At 39.6% G+C, this 19,698-nt stretch overlaps 1 protein-coding gene across 1 annotated transcript in view; it reads right to left on the bottom strand.

Annotated features, from left to right (window-relative positions):
* The window catches only part of celsr3 (cadherin, EGF LAG seven-pass G-type receptor 3), a 119,831-nt gene that overhangs the window by 78,568 nt on the left and 21,565 nt on the right, over nt 1-19,698 (bottom strand). Inside the window, 2 exon segments of the mRNA XM_085144974.1 lie at nt 9,358-9,646; nt 14,188-14,531. Coding sequence (XP_085001100.1) covers nt 9,358-9,646; nt 14,188-14,531 — 633 coding nt within the window.

Below are 19,698 nucleotides of genomic sequence, written 5' to 3'. Positions count from 1 at the left end.
TGCTCTGGCAGACACTTTATTCTTTGTTACCTCTGACACACACACACACACACACACACACACACACACACACACACACACACACTTTTATTCTATTAATGACCTCTAAAACACATGTCACTCTCTGAATAATCCATCTTATGCTATTATCTCCCTCTCCTGCACTCTCACCCATCCGGCCTGGTTTTATCTTCCCCACAAAACTCAAAGCTCTCTTCTCCCACATACTCTCCCAGTTTAACCCTCTCCAGAAACTTTTCTAAACTCCTCTTTATCTTTTATTCTTTCTCTTAACTCCATCTTTCTATAGAATACTCACCACCACGTCTTTTTTGTTCCCCGTTGTGGTTAATGATCTTAATTTCACCTTTTACAACCTCTCATTAGTTTTTTCCTCAAATATTGTCTTTGTCTTATCGTTAAAGCTCCTCGTCTTTGACGCTTAATTCGTTTTCCTTGTCAGGTCTGACGTTGCGTCTTATCTTTTTAAAACTAATTTAGTTTTCATTTGGATTGCTTTTTAGTTGTCTGTGCTAAATTTGAGTCTCTTCTGTCTTTGGGAATATAGTGAGTTAGGTGAATATCTTTTCTGCTTTACTTAAATGTTCCCCTCAGAAAATAATCCACAGATTGTTGGTTTAAAATTCACACCAGACTTTTGATCAAATTTTAATTTGTGTACTGTTTTTGTGAGCTCTATTGTTAATTTAGTTTGCATTCTGGTTAGATTAGGTCTTCTTCACCAAACCCTCTTTTTGCTCTTTCTCCCCCAGCATATGTGATACAGTAAGCAGGTATATAGGACAGTAGAACGCCAGCTGTTCAGGGGGCCAGTCATACAACTGTTTTTGGTGCTCATGCCATCCTTCAGTTTGAAATGTATTTCCTAGAGGATAGAAACTGTTCAAACTGTTCACATAAACAGCAACAAAGGTCCATCTTGGTGTCTAAAACTGATATTGAATTTGAAGCTGAGAAATATGTTTATCTAGAGAGAAACAAAGGCAGACGACCTTACACTAAATCAGAAAACTAAAGCAGTGCCATCATTGATGTAAATGTTTATATTGTTTTCACTTTCATGTTTAAAAAAAAATACAGCTTTAAAATATTTTTATAATGTAATGAGTAGTTTACTATTTCATTTGAAATTCTAGTATTGGAACAGCATTTATAGCGGTGTATAAAAGTGGTTAATTAAGTTTGATGCAGATAAGTAAGTGTCAATTAACGGTGTGATTAAAACCAAAAAACCAAATAAGTAGAGTGGTCACTATGAGCAAAGATAATTAATGCACATTGTTAATGTTCTTGAGCCTCAAAATGTGCAACATTACGGATTCTTTCTCTTTGTATGAAGCGCTCTGTCAAAGTGATTTAAGGAGAATTACTGATTTCCTTTCAATGATACAGCAGGATTGATGTGCACCATGCACGCCTGCTCTAAAGGTTAGTGCTACAAAAAACTGCAACTTCATTTCTCAAATTTCCTTTCTCTTGCTTGAGGTGTTCCATATTCATTATTTGCTTTAGTTCATATCTCTTCTATATATCCTCTATACTTCCCAGTTTGTCTCACACACATTAAATTCATGCACTCTTCTTCTGCATTAAATGCTCAACTCTTCATTTCATTCCCCAAACTAATTCCCTCCTTATTCATTCTCCCTTTCTTTATTCTCTCTCTTTCCTAATTCAAACTAATTTAGTCTCACAGCCTGAACTTCAGTCTTGCTGCAACCCATTCTTTCTCAGTCACTCACTCCTCATCCCATTTCTTTTTCTCTCTAAACCTTCTCCACTTCCTACAAAAAGCTAAAACCTCCATATGCATTTAGATTATTCTTCACCAGCTTAAACATTGCCTATTTGTTCTTAGTGTGTGCTCTGGTTTCCATCTCTGCCTACTGGATTGAATTTCTCCGTGTAACATGCATATCTTCTTTATCGCACCCAAAACTAATCTCTACTCTGCCTACCGCATCACCTTCCCTCCTCTTCTGTTTCTCAGATTTCCGCTATCTAACATACAAACTGCTTCCCCACAACCAAGAGATTTAATTTCTACGTAAGCCATCTATTCCCATTTTATCTTTTCACAAATTTATTTAGTCTGCAGCCATGCCAATTTCTCTCTTTTTGTCATCTTCTCTTTGCATGTCCCAGCTCTCCGAGGTGTAGTATATCTTACTAAATCTGCATAATGTGCATCTGTCTTTATCGCTTCTGAGTCTTTTCTTTCACTTTGTAAGGAGGATCAGATATCCGCTCTTTTAGTCAGCTGTTATCTCTGCCTTTAAGGTGTACTGGGAACTTGTCTTTATACCGCTGAGGTCTTTTTCCTGTTTTCAGGGTTAATGACTGTTGCACATCCCTTTCAGCACTGTAAGCTTAGCATGTTTTTCAAAGAAATGAATGCTCAAGGCAAGAAATATTACATTTTTTATGAATAGAAACACAGAGCTTCAGCTGAGTTTTGTACAAATAAAGGTAAGAACTATAATTTCCTTGCTATGTATGTCACCTTGGGAAAAGTGATTAGAGAAGTAAAAGCTTTAAAAAGCATTCAATTACTTCAGTTAGTGGCAATGCCCCTGTTTTTTCTACTTTTTATCACCACAACCTGCATCTCTTCATGCTCAGATGGTAGTCTTTTTAAGACCACCATTTAATACTATAAAGGGTAAAAGAAATAATGTAATTCGATAAATAAATAAATAGAACAACAGACACACACAATTCAGTCTGTGGAGCATGCAGTTTGAATTTAAAGTTTAAATGTATTGGATTCCCCAGACAGACATCTGAATGGACGGCAGGTACAAAGAAGCTTACCCATTCGCTAGTTAGGTGAAAATTTTTCTATTCCCACTTTAAACTCATTTTACTAAAGTTCACAGATCTCAGGTCACAAAGAGTTTGTTAAAGCTCAAATTAGAAGGACTTTGATATCTGCAGAAGGATGATGGGAAATAGTTTTGAGAGGTATAAATCAGAGGTTAGCATTTCAAATGCTAATGCTAGTTGGTAAAAATGTGGGGCGCTTCTCTAAAAACACAAATTTATTCATAAGGCTCCGTTAATGACTCACCAGTATACAGATAAACGCTGCAAAAGCACAGATGGATCATCTGTGGTGTGAGAGAGAAAAAGATACAAAATATCACAATTCATGTAATACTACAGATACATATTTGGTTGCTATTAGCCGTTTACTGTTAGCTTGTTACTTTTGCAGCTGTTCCGTCACATTATTGGCTCCCCAAAAACAGTTTGGTTATCTTTTATTCTACTTTTATTGTGTTTTGTGCGTTTTTGCAGCTTTTTTCTGTTTGCTGGTGTTTTCTTGAATTGAAATGGATTTGACCTCTGAGGGCCACTGTAAACAATGATGGCAGACAGCTAAACAATCTTGCCTAAACCTGAAATTGACCATTGAATGTTTCCCCTTCCTTTGGCTTGGCAGGCACTGTTATAGACGTGCAAAGATTTGTTTGTCAACCCCAAAAATTTGATTAAAAAAAGAAATGCAGTGTGGTTACAGCACTGCAGTAATTTGCCATTGTGCTGGTTTGTCCTTTAGTTTGTTTCCTCAAGGTCACCATGCATGTGCTCGGTGGAGGGGCAAAGTGGTGCACACAGCGAAGTAGCATTGGCAAGACTGGGACAAGAGACTATAAATACAAGTTCATTGATACTTTTCCACAAAGAATTTTTAACATGTAACAGTAAGAAAAGAAAATAGGTGGTAAAACTGGGTTGAAAGGGTCGTGTTACAGGACAAACTTGGGTGCAGGAGATTCACTAGTTTTATTAGATATACCTGAAGATCCTCTGTGAAAAAGGCCAAACAAAATCCTGTTTTTAATCTAAAATTCTTTAATCCTTGACTCTAACATACTGGGTTTAACATATAAGGTGTCACGGTTTCATTTAAAACCCCGGGCTAACCCTGGGGATTCAGTACTCAGCTGAATAGTACGACCCCTGCTGATGCAGTATCTTAGTGCTGTAGATCTGCAGTTGGCACCACAAAGGTAGTGTGAACCTTTTTACACAGCTTGGGTAAAAAGCCGTGGTAACCCGCCTTTAAAGTGTCAAGTATGACTTATCCCGTGTCAAGTATGACTTATCCCGAGGTTAAATGTGGAGTTTAGAGAAAGGTTAGCCTGAGGTTACATGTACTATGAAAACCTCATTGGTGAAGGAGGCGAAGATGCTCAATCATGATAAAGATGCAGCTTATGCTCTTTGTGATGGGCATACTGTGCTCCACCAACCCTGAAGAAACAGCAAGTGCTTCAGAGATCACACCTGACTCAGATCTTTTGAGTTTCTCCCTCAATGGAAACAGAAAGTTTTCCGACTCGGTCAAAACCTCAGGCCTACCTCCTGCCTGTGTGAGCAATCCACAGATATTCAGGGAACCCAATTCAAAGCTGCAAAGGAGCATATGGGGGGATGGATAATGGCAGGATGGAAAAATGAGCAGCAGCACAAACTTAGTCAGGAGAGTTCAGTGTTTGGGAATCAATTCGTCCCTGTTTAGTTGTTGTATTCCTTCTTTTCCTCTTCCCAATAGCTCCGGGGTATTGTCAAGACACTGTAACACCCGACGCCTACGCAGGAAAAGCACAACAATGACTGCCCAGAATCCATCTGATTTCCTTCACTCCCTCTTTCACCGCTCTTTCCCACTCTCTCATAGATGCCTCTCCGTTTTTTCCCCCTATAGCTCCTCGTCCGTGTTATTCTCATCCATCTCCCTAATTTTTTACTATGCTGCCATAGCCGTCTCCCCTCCTTCTTTTCCTTCATCTTTTAAGCTCTGCTGTCTTCTTTGCTATCCAATCTTTTACACTTTGTGTCATTTCTCTCTGTCCACCCTGTGCCCCCTCACTTAAATGTGTTTTCTGCTCCTGTGGACGCTGTAAGCATGGATCACATACTGTCAGAAATTTCTATTTCCATTTCAATTACCAATTTCTTTCTGGTATCATCTGCAATCCAGTGATCTATAAAAAAAAAAAATCTTTTCTCTTCCTCGTGCTTTTAATACCTCTCCTTCTTCTTCAAGTTCCTTTTATCCATCTTTTACAAATTTCTCTCCACTTCTTAAACTTTCTCGCCTCTCTCCATCTCTGTTTCCCTTTTCTCATCATACTCCACTTTTTGTCTCCCTCCCACTTGCTCTACGTCTCTTTCTACCTCCGTTTCTCCTTTGCTCATTTGCTATCTCTCTCCTCATCTCTTTTTCTTTTTTCTTGTCTGCCTCGGTGGGAGTTCGGAAAACACTCTGTCTCTCTCATGAAAGAAAAGTGTTGCTTCACTCCCCCAGCTCTCTTTTGATTCGAAATAAAAGGCAATGTGAAATATCCCCCAGACACACACGCTGACATTCATAGCTTCTACCCTCTCCCACAGCCACTCAATAGCAGAAGCAATGCAGCAGTATGAAGGGAAGGGAAAAATCGGAGTCCTGTTGAAATAAGTCCGGTGTTTTGGAAAGGTAAGAAAGAACGAAGCACTGTGTGTGTGTGTTAGAGTGTGTATGAAAAGGCAACAGATTAAAAAACGGTAAGCGTGGCAGTGGCGCTAGCGTGCATGTGCATATGTGTGTGTTTGTGTGTGTGAGTACAAAAGACTAAGTAACAGGTAGAGGGCTGAGGAGGAGAAAGCTCTCCCAGGAGGCAGAGTGTGTGTTTTCATGTTGTTCAGCTCAACATGACACAAGAGTGAAAACAGCACAGATCAAAACGGAAGTCAGTGTGGGACATGAACAAAGACGCACACAGTCAGTTTTAGTTTTCAGAGCGCAGTATTAAAGGCTAGAATCAGACACAAACAGACAAACACACAAAGACACACTCCACTGCATTTTTTTCCTTTGAAAATACACCTCTCTTCTTGTCTGTGGCCACTGCATTCAAACCAATGACAGGCAGGTAATACAATTTGAACACACAAATGCTGCCTCCGGCCTATCATTACAGCATGTGTATTATATATATATATATATATATATATATATATATATATATATATATATATATATATATATATTAGGGGTGCAACGATACACAAAATTCACGGTTTGGTTCGGTTCGATACTTTGGTGTCACGGTTCGATATTTTTTTGATACAAAAAAAATGTTCATGCCTTTTTATTAATTTGTCATTTATTAAATTTTCACGGCACATTCTGCACCACATCTCTGTGCGTTCATCATTTGTTTGAAGACAGCTCACCTCCTGCAACCACTTTTCCGAGAATACGAGCTTCTTTTGTGGTTCGGACTCCTTCTGACATTTCTTTGGAGGTGGAAGAACACCAAAGTAATTGCTTAAAGGAGCTTCTTCGACATCTTTAAGAGTTCTAAACAAATGTCTGTCCTCCTCCATAAAATCTTATGTACGCAAACACACGTTGCAACTTCTTATCTTGTGCGCGTTTTTTATTTTGACAGCGAATGCGCACCTGCGGACCACTTATGTGCAGCCCTGGTTATTTAGCTCGTCATATTGCAGCCACAGAAATTCTTTTGTCCATGAAACCATAAAGCTGCACTTTCTTTTTGCCTTATAGTCTGATTTGTCATAACTTTTCCGTTTTGTGGTAAGCTTTTCTTTGGCTGTCACTTCTTCACCCTGACCTGTCTTATTTGGCTCAGCAGAACTAAAACATATATCCTGCTGCTTTTACACAGGCACTCACATAACGCTCAGCGATTCTCTGCGCAATCAACCTCTCACATGTTTAAGCTTGCTGCGGGAGATTTCACTTGTCATGTTTGCATAGTAAGCTAACGATTGATAAGACGATGTCAGAGGAATTGGTGTGCAAATTATCATCACTCACCAATCAGTGCTGTCGCTCTCTATACACAGTTCACGCGATTGCAAAGTGAAAGCAAAAAACAAGCGCAAATTCAAACGCGATTTCAATATGTCACATATTGACAGTGGCTCACCGATGCCAATGACATAATTACCCAGCTACATTTCCGAAAGAATGCAAAAGCATTGACATATATTTTTCCTTCCTACGATAGGCCGACGGGCAGGGCAGGGCAGCCCGATTTTGCGAGCCCTGTATCTGATTGAGGAATCACTCATCTTTGGAAAAGAGAGTTTATTACAGAGAAATGGCTCTTTCCAAAATAAAAGCTATACTATACGCTTCTTCTGGGCTATATTCTCAGCAGCATATTAAACATATCAGGTCCCCATAAGGAGAATCATGTGCTAACGGCTGTCTAAATGACTCGGGTAAAGTTTGTAGCATGCCTGCTTGTTGTTTTTGTCTGCTTCTACTTGTCTTTGCACTAGGATGATGTCGGCGTAAATGTGCAGTCATATTCGTTGTGTTCCCACTAGTGCTGTCAGCGTTAATCTGAAATGAGGTTAACGCCACAACACGGCAAATCTCCGTTAACGAGCTACCGCGGATCGCCCCGTGCGTGGGGCTGGACGGCCAACATGTTAACGAGCTAACTGCCCATGTAATTGAGCATTGCTGGCACATCCAACATACTGTTTTACTTTAGTCCATGATGCGCTTAACTTCTGGCTAGCTTGCCCTGCGCTCAGTGAATCTGTGTTCGACTACTCCGCCTAGGCTGCAGTGTCGAGCGCAGATCCACTGAGCGCTCAACACAGACAGCACCGTCAGAAGGAAAGTTGATAAAATAAATTAAAAATGTTGTATTGTTCGATACATATGCGTACCGAACCGAAAGCACTGTATCGAACGGTTCAATATCGATACGAGTATCGTTGCACCCCTAATATATATATATATACATACACATATATATATATATATCTATATATATAGAGATAGATAGATAGATAGATAGATAGATAGATAGATAGATAGATAGATAGATAGATAGATAGATAGATAGATAGATAGATAGATAGATAGATAGATAATATTTAAAAAATCAAAGCATTTCATTTGAAGGTTTGAAACTTTCGAAAGATCACTGTGACTTTGTGAATACTACGGAACAAAAAGATCAGTTGATGAGTTTCTAAACTTGTAGCTTTTCCCTGAGGATTGGTTTGCTTTCACATATAGAAAAATCCAAATGAACTGTAAGTGAACCAAAATGCATCTCTAAAAACTATGTGAGAATATCCAGTTTGTTTATTGGCCAGATGTGTTTGGGGGGAGAGCAACAAGAGTAAAAAGAGGAAGAAGATGCTGTGAAGATGCATCTGGACGATTGGAGAACAGAGAATTTACTTCATTTCACAGCTAGCTGCTAATCTTTGCACATCTATAGTACCTAGCTGCATAACAGAAGGCGGCGCTGTGTGGTAACCAGAGGTAGGATCCAAAGGCAGGACTCGGGAACAAAGGGGTAACTAAAAGAGGCAGCTTTATTTACTGTAACTACCAGACACTAAAGAAATACAATAGTACAAAACTCCAAAAACGAGAAACTAGGAACTTGGAATGAGGAACAAACGACAGACACCACACTGAACACATGGAAACACACAGCAAACTGTGATGAGACATCGAAGAACAGAGAAAAACTGAAGACTTAACTACACACACAGGATAACGAGAGGGTGGACCACAGGTGTACACAGCTGTAGCTAATTACTCACTAACAAGACAGAGCAAGCAAAACTCAACTCTATGCACACAGGATGAGAGACTATCAAAATAAAACAGGAAATACTGCACGCATAAAGTGCAGTCATAAATAGCTGACTTTCCTTAACACAGACTGTTTATTCATCAATTTTTTCATCACTTCACTAAGAGTGAACTTAGAGGCTGGAGCCAATACAGGGTCCAAATTTTACAATTTAGAATCATTGCTAACAAGTTTGAGTTTGGGAGGAAACTTGGGCGTGGAAATCTATGCTGGCACAATGGGAACATACAAACAGTAATTTGCAGTAGAATTTTCCACTTTTAAGCCGATGAAAGTGCTTCTTTTTAAGTGTTGTAAGCTTTTTAAACAGTCTGGTTTTTGTATCATAACCAAGAATATGAAAGCTTTCCTCTGAGGATTTCCCTCAAAGCTTGATCTAGAAGAACTGCTAATAAGACCTGCACTCATTTTCCAAGCACATCTTCATTAAAGCAGACTCACTACTGGAAATGTCAATTAGTTGAAAAAAAGGACTAGGACTAAGCTGATTAGATATAAATCAGTTCTATTAAATTTAACTGACAAGGCAAGAATGACTCAGCCTTATATTAAACCTGGTTTATTCTACAGTTTCTTGAAACAAACTGTTTATGAATATATCACATTGTTCGTCAGACAAAAACAGACTTTTCCACAAAACACTTTCAAACACAGCACACGCACACACTCCCTCGCTACTCACCGGTGTAGTCTTCGCGGCAGATACAGGTGTACCCTCCCTCTCTGCGGGCACACACCCCTCCGTTCAGACAGGGGTTGGAGTAGCACAGGTTGATCTCTGTCTCACAGTAATCACCCGTGAATCCCACTGGGCAGCGGCAGCGTAGTCCTGCGATGGGGTGGATGGGCCGGAACAAGATGGAGGGTGAGGAGATGAAGGGGGCAGAGCTGTTGAAACGCAGCACTGAGATGCACTTCATGTAGTTCTGGCAAGGCTCCCGCAAGCACACGTTGTCATCAAACGGGAGGACCTGGAGCAATAGCAGAGGAAACATATACAGTGTAGTGTGAGGAATATTCTCAATTTAGACTTTCAGGCGTCCTCACTCAGTGCTTCTTTTATCACTCATAATAAAGTTACTTTTTAATATTTATAAGCGGTGAAATCATTCTTGTTTTTGTGTTCCAGTGATCTATTTCAGCAATGGTGGAAAAAGTCTTCAGATCTTCAAAGTAAAAGCATCACTATAACAATCCAAATAACTAAAAGTGCATTAAATATTATCAGCACCTAGTACTGAAGTTAATTAAGTAAAAATCTCCCTGATGATTATTAAAATTTTTAAAAAGTATCATTTTTAACAATGACTTAAAGATACAGTTTAATGCATTTGTAACATGTTATGATGAAGTGAAGAAAGATGCCAAAACAGTTTCTTATACTTAATTTGTATCATTTGGGCAAACAAGGAAATACATAAATTGAAAAAACAATATAAAAACAAATTAAGCAACCATCAGTATCTGCTACTGGTTGAATTTGTATTTTAAAAACCTTTACTGGTAGAAATAATAACATGAAAGAAAAAATAAGTATGTTTTTTTTCTTTTAGGAGGAATTAAACATGCTAGCATGCTAATGTTTTGAATGCTAGCATGCTAGCTAAAACTAAAACATGCTCATGGCTATATAAACATGTTACTGTAAGGCACTGGCACAGTCATACTGGTAGGAGCATCAAAAAAACAAAAATGCTACACAGCCTTTTAAAGTTTATTTACTATATTATACTTACTGGCACATAAATCAAAACAGTAAATGTGCAGGCAGGTAAGGTAAACCCACCTTCTTCTGAATTCTGCTATGATGTATGGGCTGGTTATAAAAGTCTATACCTGTAGTTTGGGGAAGGAGCTGCATCATGGAGTTTCTCACTAACTGACTTGTTAGGTGGCTTCACACTTCTGACTGGTGTAGGTTATCATTTGATTGCTTCAAAATGGTAATCTTCAGTAATGTTAGACATACATATTTAAAATGGGAATACCTTTATTTATTCCATTTTAAACAATGTCATTTTATTATCACATTGGGGTTTTCTTGGTTCTTTTTACTTAAAATATTCATATTACCTTCATTTAACTGATACTAGCAGTCTTAACCTTCTCCACAGGTCAACCCCCCCCCAGCTATCAGTCACAGTGACAGCAGTGGGCTGTGTGTCTTTGCATAACCAGTCACTTTCCCAAATAGTATATTTACAGCTTTTGCTTGCTGTTAAGGCCAGTGGACCAGATATATTCACTAGATTGTGTCTTCTTAAGAGCTAAGATCCTGTTTGCATGTGTGGTTGTGTGACAGTGCCTGTTAAGATAAGGTCAAAGGCACTCACCACTGGTGTCTCTCTCACCCCTTATAAATATTTCCTTCTTCTGCATTCACCTTCTTCCTTCTGCTTCTATCTCTCTCTCTCTTACTGCGAGATTCCCTTGGGTTGTGTAAATATTACATAACTGATGTGCTTGTCCAGGTGTTCCTGATTTCATGCATGAGAACATTTAATGGTCATATTTGCCCATTGTTCTGTAAAGTCACATGGCTGATGTGCCACAGGAAGCTGTATTGTGTTATTACTAGTTCACATCCAACAAGCTCAGATGTATACTCACAGGCCACTTTATTAGTTACACATTGCTAGTACTTTTTGCCATCAGAGCTGTCAAAGGAGCTTGCAAAGAAAAGCGTCTGGACTTCTTTAAGTTACTTGAAGATGTTTCACCTCTCATCCGAGAAGCTTCTTCAGTTCTAAGGTCAAATGGTGGAGAGTCCCAGATATAAACCTAGCGAGAGTATCCCCCCACAGAGGGACAAAAGGACCCCCTGATGATCCTCTAATCGCCTGAGCCAAGGTGTGAAACTGGGTGTGGGTCCCAATCAGCCAGAGTTTTGGGTGAGTTCATTGTGAAACCTGGCCCCACCTTATCATGCGAATTCCTGAGGTCAGATGGCCCAGGATGTGAGTGGGTGTTAAGGCGTGTGGTGTATGCTGTACAGTGCAGCGAGGAATGCCAAGACCTCTACATTGGAGAGACCAAACAGCCACTTCACAAGCGCATGACACAACACAGAAGAGCCACCTCCACAGGACAAGACTCAGCTGTCCATCTGCATCTTAAGGATAAAGGACACTCTTTCGAGGATGCCAATGTTCACATTTTGGACAGAGAGGACAGATGGTTTGAAAGAGGAGTGAAAGAAGCCATCTATGTCCACTGTGAGCGACCATCTTTGAACAGAGACGGTGGTTTACGACACCAACTCTCTGCCATCTATAATCCAGTTTTGAGATCCCTTCCCAGACGCCTTAACACCCACTCACATCCTGGGCCATCTGACCTCAGGATTTCGCATGATAAGGTGGGGCCAGGTTTCATAATGAACTCACCCGAAACTCTGGCTGATTGGGACCCACACCCAGTTTCACACCTTGGCTCAGGCGATTAGAGGATCATCAGGAGGTCCTTTTGTCCCTCTGTGGGGGGTTACTTCCACTAGGTTTATATCTGGGACTCTCCACCATTTGACCTTAGAACTGAAGAAGCTTCTCGGATGAGAGGTGAAACGTCTTCAAGTAACTTAAAGAAGTCCAGACGCTTTTCTTTGCAAGCTCCTTTGACTACGATGACCTGGATGACTGAGAACCTTCACAGACACATCAGAGCTGTCTTCTTCATTGCATTGATTCAACAAAGTGCTGGAAACATTCCTCGGAGATATTGCTCCATATTGACATGACAGCATCACACAGTTCCTGCAGCAATGCCAGCTGCACATCCATGAAGTGAATGTGGAGGCTATTTGAGTTCAGTGAACTCACTGTCGTGTTCAAGAAACCAGTTTGAGATGATGTGAGCTTTGTGACAATCAACATTATCTTGCTAGAAACAGCCATCAGAGGAAGAGCACACCGTGGTCATAAAGGGATGGATATGGTCAGTAACCCTCAGACGAGGCCTTTAAACGATTCTGGGTTGGTACAGAGTGTGCCAAGGAAAAAAAACACTATCACCAGCAGCCTGAACCCCTGATGAAAGGTAGGATGAAAACATGTTTTTATTATGTTTACATCAAATATTTCAACAGTACGGAGCCCCGCAGGGGACATGGGAGAAAAAAAAAAATTAAGACGGACTTTTGCGAGATCTCACAAAAAAAACTCGGGATCTCGCAAAACTTTTGCGAGATCTCGCAAAAGTTTTAGCCGCATTCTTCGGAGGCCGCCAGCTCGAAGCCGACCAGGAGGTTGAGGCACGATGTGCCGGGAAAGCGGCACATCGTGCAAATATGTGATGTCTTGTAAACCGAGCAGGTATCTGACATTTACACAACTACATTCACGTCTCAAAATATCTTAAAAGTGTATTTTGTGACCCAGAAAGAGTAATATTACAACTAAGTAGCTGCCGCCATTGTTGGAATTCAACTTTTGCGAGATTTTGCAAAAGTTTTGCGAGATCCCGAGTTTGTTTTGCGAGATCTCGCAAAAGTTTTGCGAGATCTTTTTTTTCTCCCATGTCCCCTGCGGGGCTCCGTACTACAGACATTGGGACTCGTCAGACCAGACAACAATTTGTTCAGTCTTCTAATGCCCACTTTTGGTGAGCCCATGTAAACTATAGCCTCAGTTTCTTGCTCTTAGCTGAGAGGAGTAGCACCCAGGGTGTTATTCTGCTGCTGTAGCCCATCTGCTTCAAGGTTTGATGAGATGCTCTTCTGCATACCTTGGTTTCAACAAGTGATTATTTGAGTTGACTGTTGCCCTGTTGTCTTGTGAGCGCTGACATCAACAAGGCATTTTTCACCCACACAAATGGAACTCACTGGAAATTTTCTCTTTTTCAGAACATTCTTTATAAACTCTAGTGTAGGAAAATCCCAGGAGATCAGAGTGTAAAACACTCAGACCAGCCTATTTGGCACAAACAACAATGCCACATTCAAAAGTCACTAAAATCTTCTTTCTTTCTCATTTGGACGCTTGATTTGAACTTTGACAGGTCGGGTTCACCATGTCTGCATGCGTAAATTCATTAAGTTGCTGCCATGTTTGACTGAATCAATATTTCCATTAATGTGCAGTTAAACAGGTGTAGTTAATGAATATTTCTCTGTTACATAGGCTTACTGTCATTCTTTTTAATAAAGTGAATTAATAAGTCAATACATTTTAAAATAAATAATTTCAAGAAATATTAAATGTTATACCTCATAAATGATTAATATTTATTAACTAACTTCCTATAATTTCATGCAGTGCATGTGCAGCCTGAAAGAGTGTAAGGCTATTTTTAAAGGCGATTATTAAAGGTACATTCATTAATCTCAAAGAATATTCTTGTTTTCAATACAGCAAAAAGACCATGCTTTGAACCAGAGAAACACCACATGAGAGAGTTAAATGGTATTTATATGCTTGCCAACATTTTTGCCTTTGTGATGTGATGAAGGAGTTAAAGTCAGACATTCAGAGGTGTGATTCCTCTGTGTGTGTGTTTTTGCACATGGACTAACCTCCATCTGCGTCAGTGACGTCAGCCTCGGCCTGTTCAGGTACAGCTGCTCCTCCAGGGCCTCAGAGGGAAAGAAATGTCCACCCGGCAACGCGGCAGAGAAGCTGACATTCAGGATTCCTCCGGGTGCTGCATCCAGATCCGGCTGAATGTTGAAGATGAAAACATCCTCAACAGGAACTGAGAGAACAGCGGACACACCTTCCAAGAAGGTTCCCAGCAGTGGTGACAGGAAGTGCTCCTGGGACATGTTCTGAAGGCGGACAGTGACACTGCTGCCCAACATGTCCTCTGTGATAATGAGGACGCGGAGAACACACTGAGCCGAAATGCTGTGGACGCCATCTGAAGAGTTGAAGAAGATAGCAGAGGGCAGCCAGTTAGGTGAACGGATAGAAGAGGAACTTATGCAAGTTATAAGGAAAGAGAAAGAGAGAGAGAAAGTCAGAGTTGCACAGTCAGTGACCAGGATGTGGACGGGGCACAGAGTGAAAGAAGAAACTTTGAGAGGAAGCTTCAGAGGAAGAGGTGAGGAACGACAGAGACGACAGAAGAGCAGAGATATTCACCAATGCAAAGATAAAACAGGAAGTAGTCACAACCGTGTTAACGTAATGTAATTAATGTAATTTTATGTTAAATTGATTAAGAGTGGGAGAGAAAGTCACAGGTAACTGAAACTACCAGTGCTTCTGTGTCGATGATACCACAGAAACTACGTTTTCTATCACTGGACCGGGACTGAAGCTGATCTTGATAAAAGGTGGAGTTCATTTTAGTTTTATATTCATGTAACAAAAGTGGTGTTTACAATCCATTCACACCAAAGGTTACCATGAGGTGCTGGTCACTAGAAGTAGATTTGACAACATAAAAAATATATAAAATATTCTAGCTGTATGACAGTATGGTCTGAGGGAAGCAAAAACAGCTAATGCAAAAACATAAATAATCCTTATTTGCCTTAAAATATATTGGAATTGTGACATTAGAACTCATATAAGAAGGAGGAAGCTTTGATGTCTTAATGTCTAAGCAGGAACATTATCTGATCCACTGGATTCATTGAATTGTTTAGATACAACTCTTTATAATATCGTTTACAGTTAATGTTTAACTGTAGCTTTTTCTTTACATATTTAAAATTTAATTAAAATTAACCTAATTTCTAATATTTTAATGACATTTAACCTAAAAAATTTTTTACTTACTATGAGATAATTACATTATTTACACTTTCTTTTACATTTGCGGTTCACTGACAGTTTCTCACACAGATATCTAACAGATAAATTAGTACTGTATGACATATTATACAGTATTATAATAGTATTATATATGATCGTCTAGTTACAAGAAAATGAGTTTATGGAGCCTGAATATAGCAGTCTGCTTTGACACCACCTAAGTTATTGTAATAAATATTTTTTTTTTTTTTTTATCCATAACAAAATTTCAACAAATAAATATGCAAAGATGGAAAGGTGAGGGCAGCAGCATGAGGACCCCAGGGGAAAAACAAAAAGGCAGGAATCTGTGACAACCGATATGACACTGATTAAGTCAGTTATAGCATTAAAGGAGCTGGAGCGAAGGTGAGTAGCAGAGGCAACAGCGACTGCAGGGAAGCTTAAGCAACTTAAATTAGTGAGCCCCATGGAAAAACAGGAAGTACCGCTGATATAGGCTGGCCTGGCGTCAGATCAGCCGTTATTAGGTGATTTGTGGTCTGCTTGAATGTCTAGGTAAGCACCGGAGGAAACAACTGGATTACATGTACTGGGAATGGTAAAATATGACTGACTTATGGTGGTGCTGCTGGTTAGAAATACAAAGCACAGAAGCCCCACACTGTGTTTTTTAGAGTATTAAAATCCTTGGTTTAGCTGGTCTTAGCAAAGGTTTTTTGTCTAATAATTAATGTTGCCTTTAATATTGAACCAGGACCATTAATCTTTCTAAGCTTAAGCAAATTCATAACATCAAATATGAAAAATCTGATACAATGAGGGTATATGTTGCAGAGACGATGAGTATGAACATGGGCAGCAACTCCACATAAACTCTTTATTTTTTTGCATTAGCTTTCACTGACACTTGCTTAATCCTGTGGAGACAGCATGACACAAAGTATTTTAGTGCTTCTTTTTCGCTCTTCTTACTTCCACTACAGCCCCGAAGATCAAACAGCATGGCTGTAGACACTCTCTATTGCCGTATGTGTGAATGTAGTCATCATCTGTGAACCTACATGTCAGGCATAAGATGTGGTGATAGGAGATTTGCAGCATAAAAGTGCTGAATCCTCTGAGGTCCACTTTAGTCTCTAGAAAGGATGATGCAATTCATTATCATGTGTTACAGTTAAGTAAGAGAAAAGTGATCCTCTGAAGTCTTCATCTATTTGTGAGTCACACAGAAGGTGGCGTGCAAACTGAGCGTTCTCATGTAGGGAAGCGTTGGGTTTCCATCTTCCCACACGCAGCTTTAGTTAAAGATTCGACAGGGCACTCCTTTCGCTGGGAGTCCACAAAATGAGCTCATTGGAAGCGCAGCAGGTCACAGCCCTCACAAACACCCATTTTATTCGCAGACACGAAGTGTGTTTAATCTATACTGGATGTACTGCTGGGCGGTGTTGTATGCTGTAAAGCAATTTGGTCCAACAAGCTGGCAAATAAGCCATAAAGGGACACAAATGCACACAAACACAGCATAAGAAAGCAATACACGGAAGAAATGACATGAAAGAATGAAATAAAGAAAGGGAGAAAAAGGAGCATTATGGGTGGAGGGTGAGGGGTGAACAGAGATAGAGGGAAGATGTGACATGGACATGAGCAGGAGGACAGAGAGGCGGTAGAGGGTGAAGGAGCGCGAAGAAGGTTTATTAAAAACTGAAAACTGAAATGGAAAAAAGGGGGAGAGAGAGAGAGCTTTTAACCAGGGATTAATAAAACGAGAGATTATGGCTTAATTTGTTTACGCTACTATAAATAAACACAAATCTTTATCTTTGTTAATGCTTTAGTAAAAATATTTCAGGATGCTATTAATTGAATTTATTTAAGTTTTAAAAAGGGAAAAAATCTAATTCTTTTATTTAGATTTTTGATTTATGTATGGTTATTTGGCGATTCTCTAACGTGTAAAAAAAAGACATCAAAACACAGAACGTAAAACTGTCAGAAGAACGGAATAAATGTGGGAAGACATACAGCGAGAGCGAGAGAGAATGGAAAGACGGATGTATGGAGGCTGGGGGTTGGGTCTGGTGGCAGCTGGTTTGATTACCGGATTATGAGGAGCCTCACTCCCCACTGACCTCTAACACACACACAGACACACACACATATGCACGCATACACACACTCAAATCCAGAGGCCATCATAACAAATGAGCAGCCAGAGGGAAGAGTGGTTCTGTGAAGGGGACGGAGGAGCAAACCTAGCAAACAATCTGTAGGGGACATTTTAATAGAGCATAAGGAGGAAATAATGCGCACAAAGAAACACATTTGGATCAAACTGATACAGTCATAGAGTACAGCACATACAGGATGCATTAGGTGAAATAATTAAATGTCATTTCGTCTTCCTGGGCTAAAACCCAGCTTTATTATCGCCTCTCCGGATCACAATGCAAAGACACGGCACTAATTGACACTGATCTCCCATTGTCATTGAAATGAGACAGGGATCTATGAAAAGACCCAGGATAATCTGCTCGAGTAGTACCCTCTTTTACATAGACACACACACACTCACACACACACACCCTATTGCTGTTCAACATGATGTATGTTGAGCATCTGACATCAGGAGACCCTTTTTAAATTAATCCAGGCTCTTAAAAGTCTGATTTTAAGCCATGTACCTTCGGGCAGGATTTGTGTCATTACAACTAGTTTAGAAGCCAATCCTGGTCCAACAGCCAACTTTGACATCTGTGACATGAAGTAATGAACTTTAAGCCTCTCTTGCTCAAACACGGAGAACGGGCTTTCAGTGATATCTCGTATCCAGTAGATAAAAATGTGAGTGTTGTTGAGAGCGAGATGAGAAAAACAGATTCGACTGTCGTGTCTGGATTCTAATCTGGCCCGGAATTCTGTTCAAAGTTTAAACAATGTCTACTCCAGCTTTTCCAACCCTTACTAATTAGGTTAAAAAAACAACTGCAAAATCTGTAAACTACACCGTGAATCTAAGATTCCTATCAATCTGATTCTATGAGAAAAAGCAGCTATAAATTATCACCCTAACCCTGGAGAACCCATGGGGTCAGATCCGACCCCATTGGTTTTCTAGGGAAACCATGGGGTCGAATTTGACCCCATGGGTTCTCCAGGGTTAAAACTCAAACTGCTCTTTCAGGAAGTGAGGACATGGCAGATTTTTCTCTTTCCCAAAAACTTTTGTTAACAACAAGCACTCCAAGAGCACAATCCTCCACCAAGGAGTGGAATAGCATTGTGTTTTCTATGGGGTTTTTTTTTTCAACATACTTTAAGAAGTTTGAAGTAAGAAAAAAAACATTTGGAAATGCAGACTTTTACTTTTTCTGTTAAAGCCTGTTGACTGAATTTTGAGAACAGTTTTTACATTTGAGTAGCATTCATTTCATTGTTTAGTATTATCTTTTTTAATGTTAAAATAGTAATAAACACCAAGTAACATTATGTTTAAAATCCCCATTTATCATTCCCTATATTCCTATATGTTGTCAGTACAAACGATGGCAGTGAGAAACATCAGATTAATCTACTGACCTTGAAGGAGTGGTCAGAGGTCAAATGTGACCTCATATTTTAAATCCTTATATGGTACTTTGTATATGTAGACAATACACATCACACTTGTAAGAATCATAGTTTCTAGGTTAAATGGGTTTTTGTCCATTTTCGACCAATAAATCATCAATCACGTTGACCCTGAAGACTTTGGTGTAAACCAAATTTTAACGGATTGTTAACATGACCCCATTCTACAACTTTATGAAGTTTAAACAGAATTCATTTAAAACTTCTCAAGATCACGCGTTCAAAGACATGAAATGATGACATGCACACGCAAATGCATATGCTATGAAAATTACAACCTCCTGGCACAGGTAATAAAAAGGCAGAGGCAAAAGTAAAAGAAATGTACAAACATTCTCTACAAAACAGATGTCTAATTTCGAACAAAAAAGGAGAATACATGTGACCGTTCATCTGATTATTTGACCTTTTTTCCACAGCTGCTTTATGCCCTTTTATTATTGATCATATTGATGGGGAACCTGTGAGATTGCACCACAAAGACTTGACAGAACTCTCGATTGATTTGTTTTATTTGTTGGCATACTGCTATGTGTTTAATAGTCATATCGTGTTAGCCTCCTGCAAACTGTATTCTCAAATGTTTTCTGACAGGAAAAAAAAACAATTTCATCCGCCAGACACGCTGAATATTTTCACTGCCTCCTAGGAACCTCCTTCATTGGCCCACTGGGGACAACAGTGGCATT

The sequence above is a fragment of the Neolamprologus multifasciatus genome, chromosome 20 (assembly GCF_963576455.1).
Source record: "Neolamprologus multifasciatus chromosome 20, fNeoMul1.2, whole genome shotgun sequence".
In the NCBI taxonomy this organism is placed as follows: Eukaryota; Metazoa; Chordata; class Actinopteri; order Cichliformes; family Cichlidae; genus Neolamprologus; species Neolamprologus multifasciatus.
The sequence above is the reverse complement of the archived record's forward strand: the minus strand, read 5'-3'. Positions and strand labels throughout refer to the sequence as shown.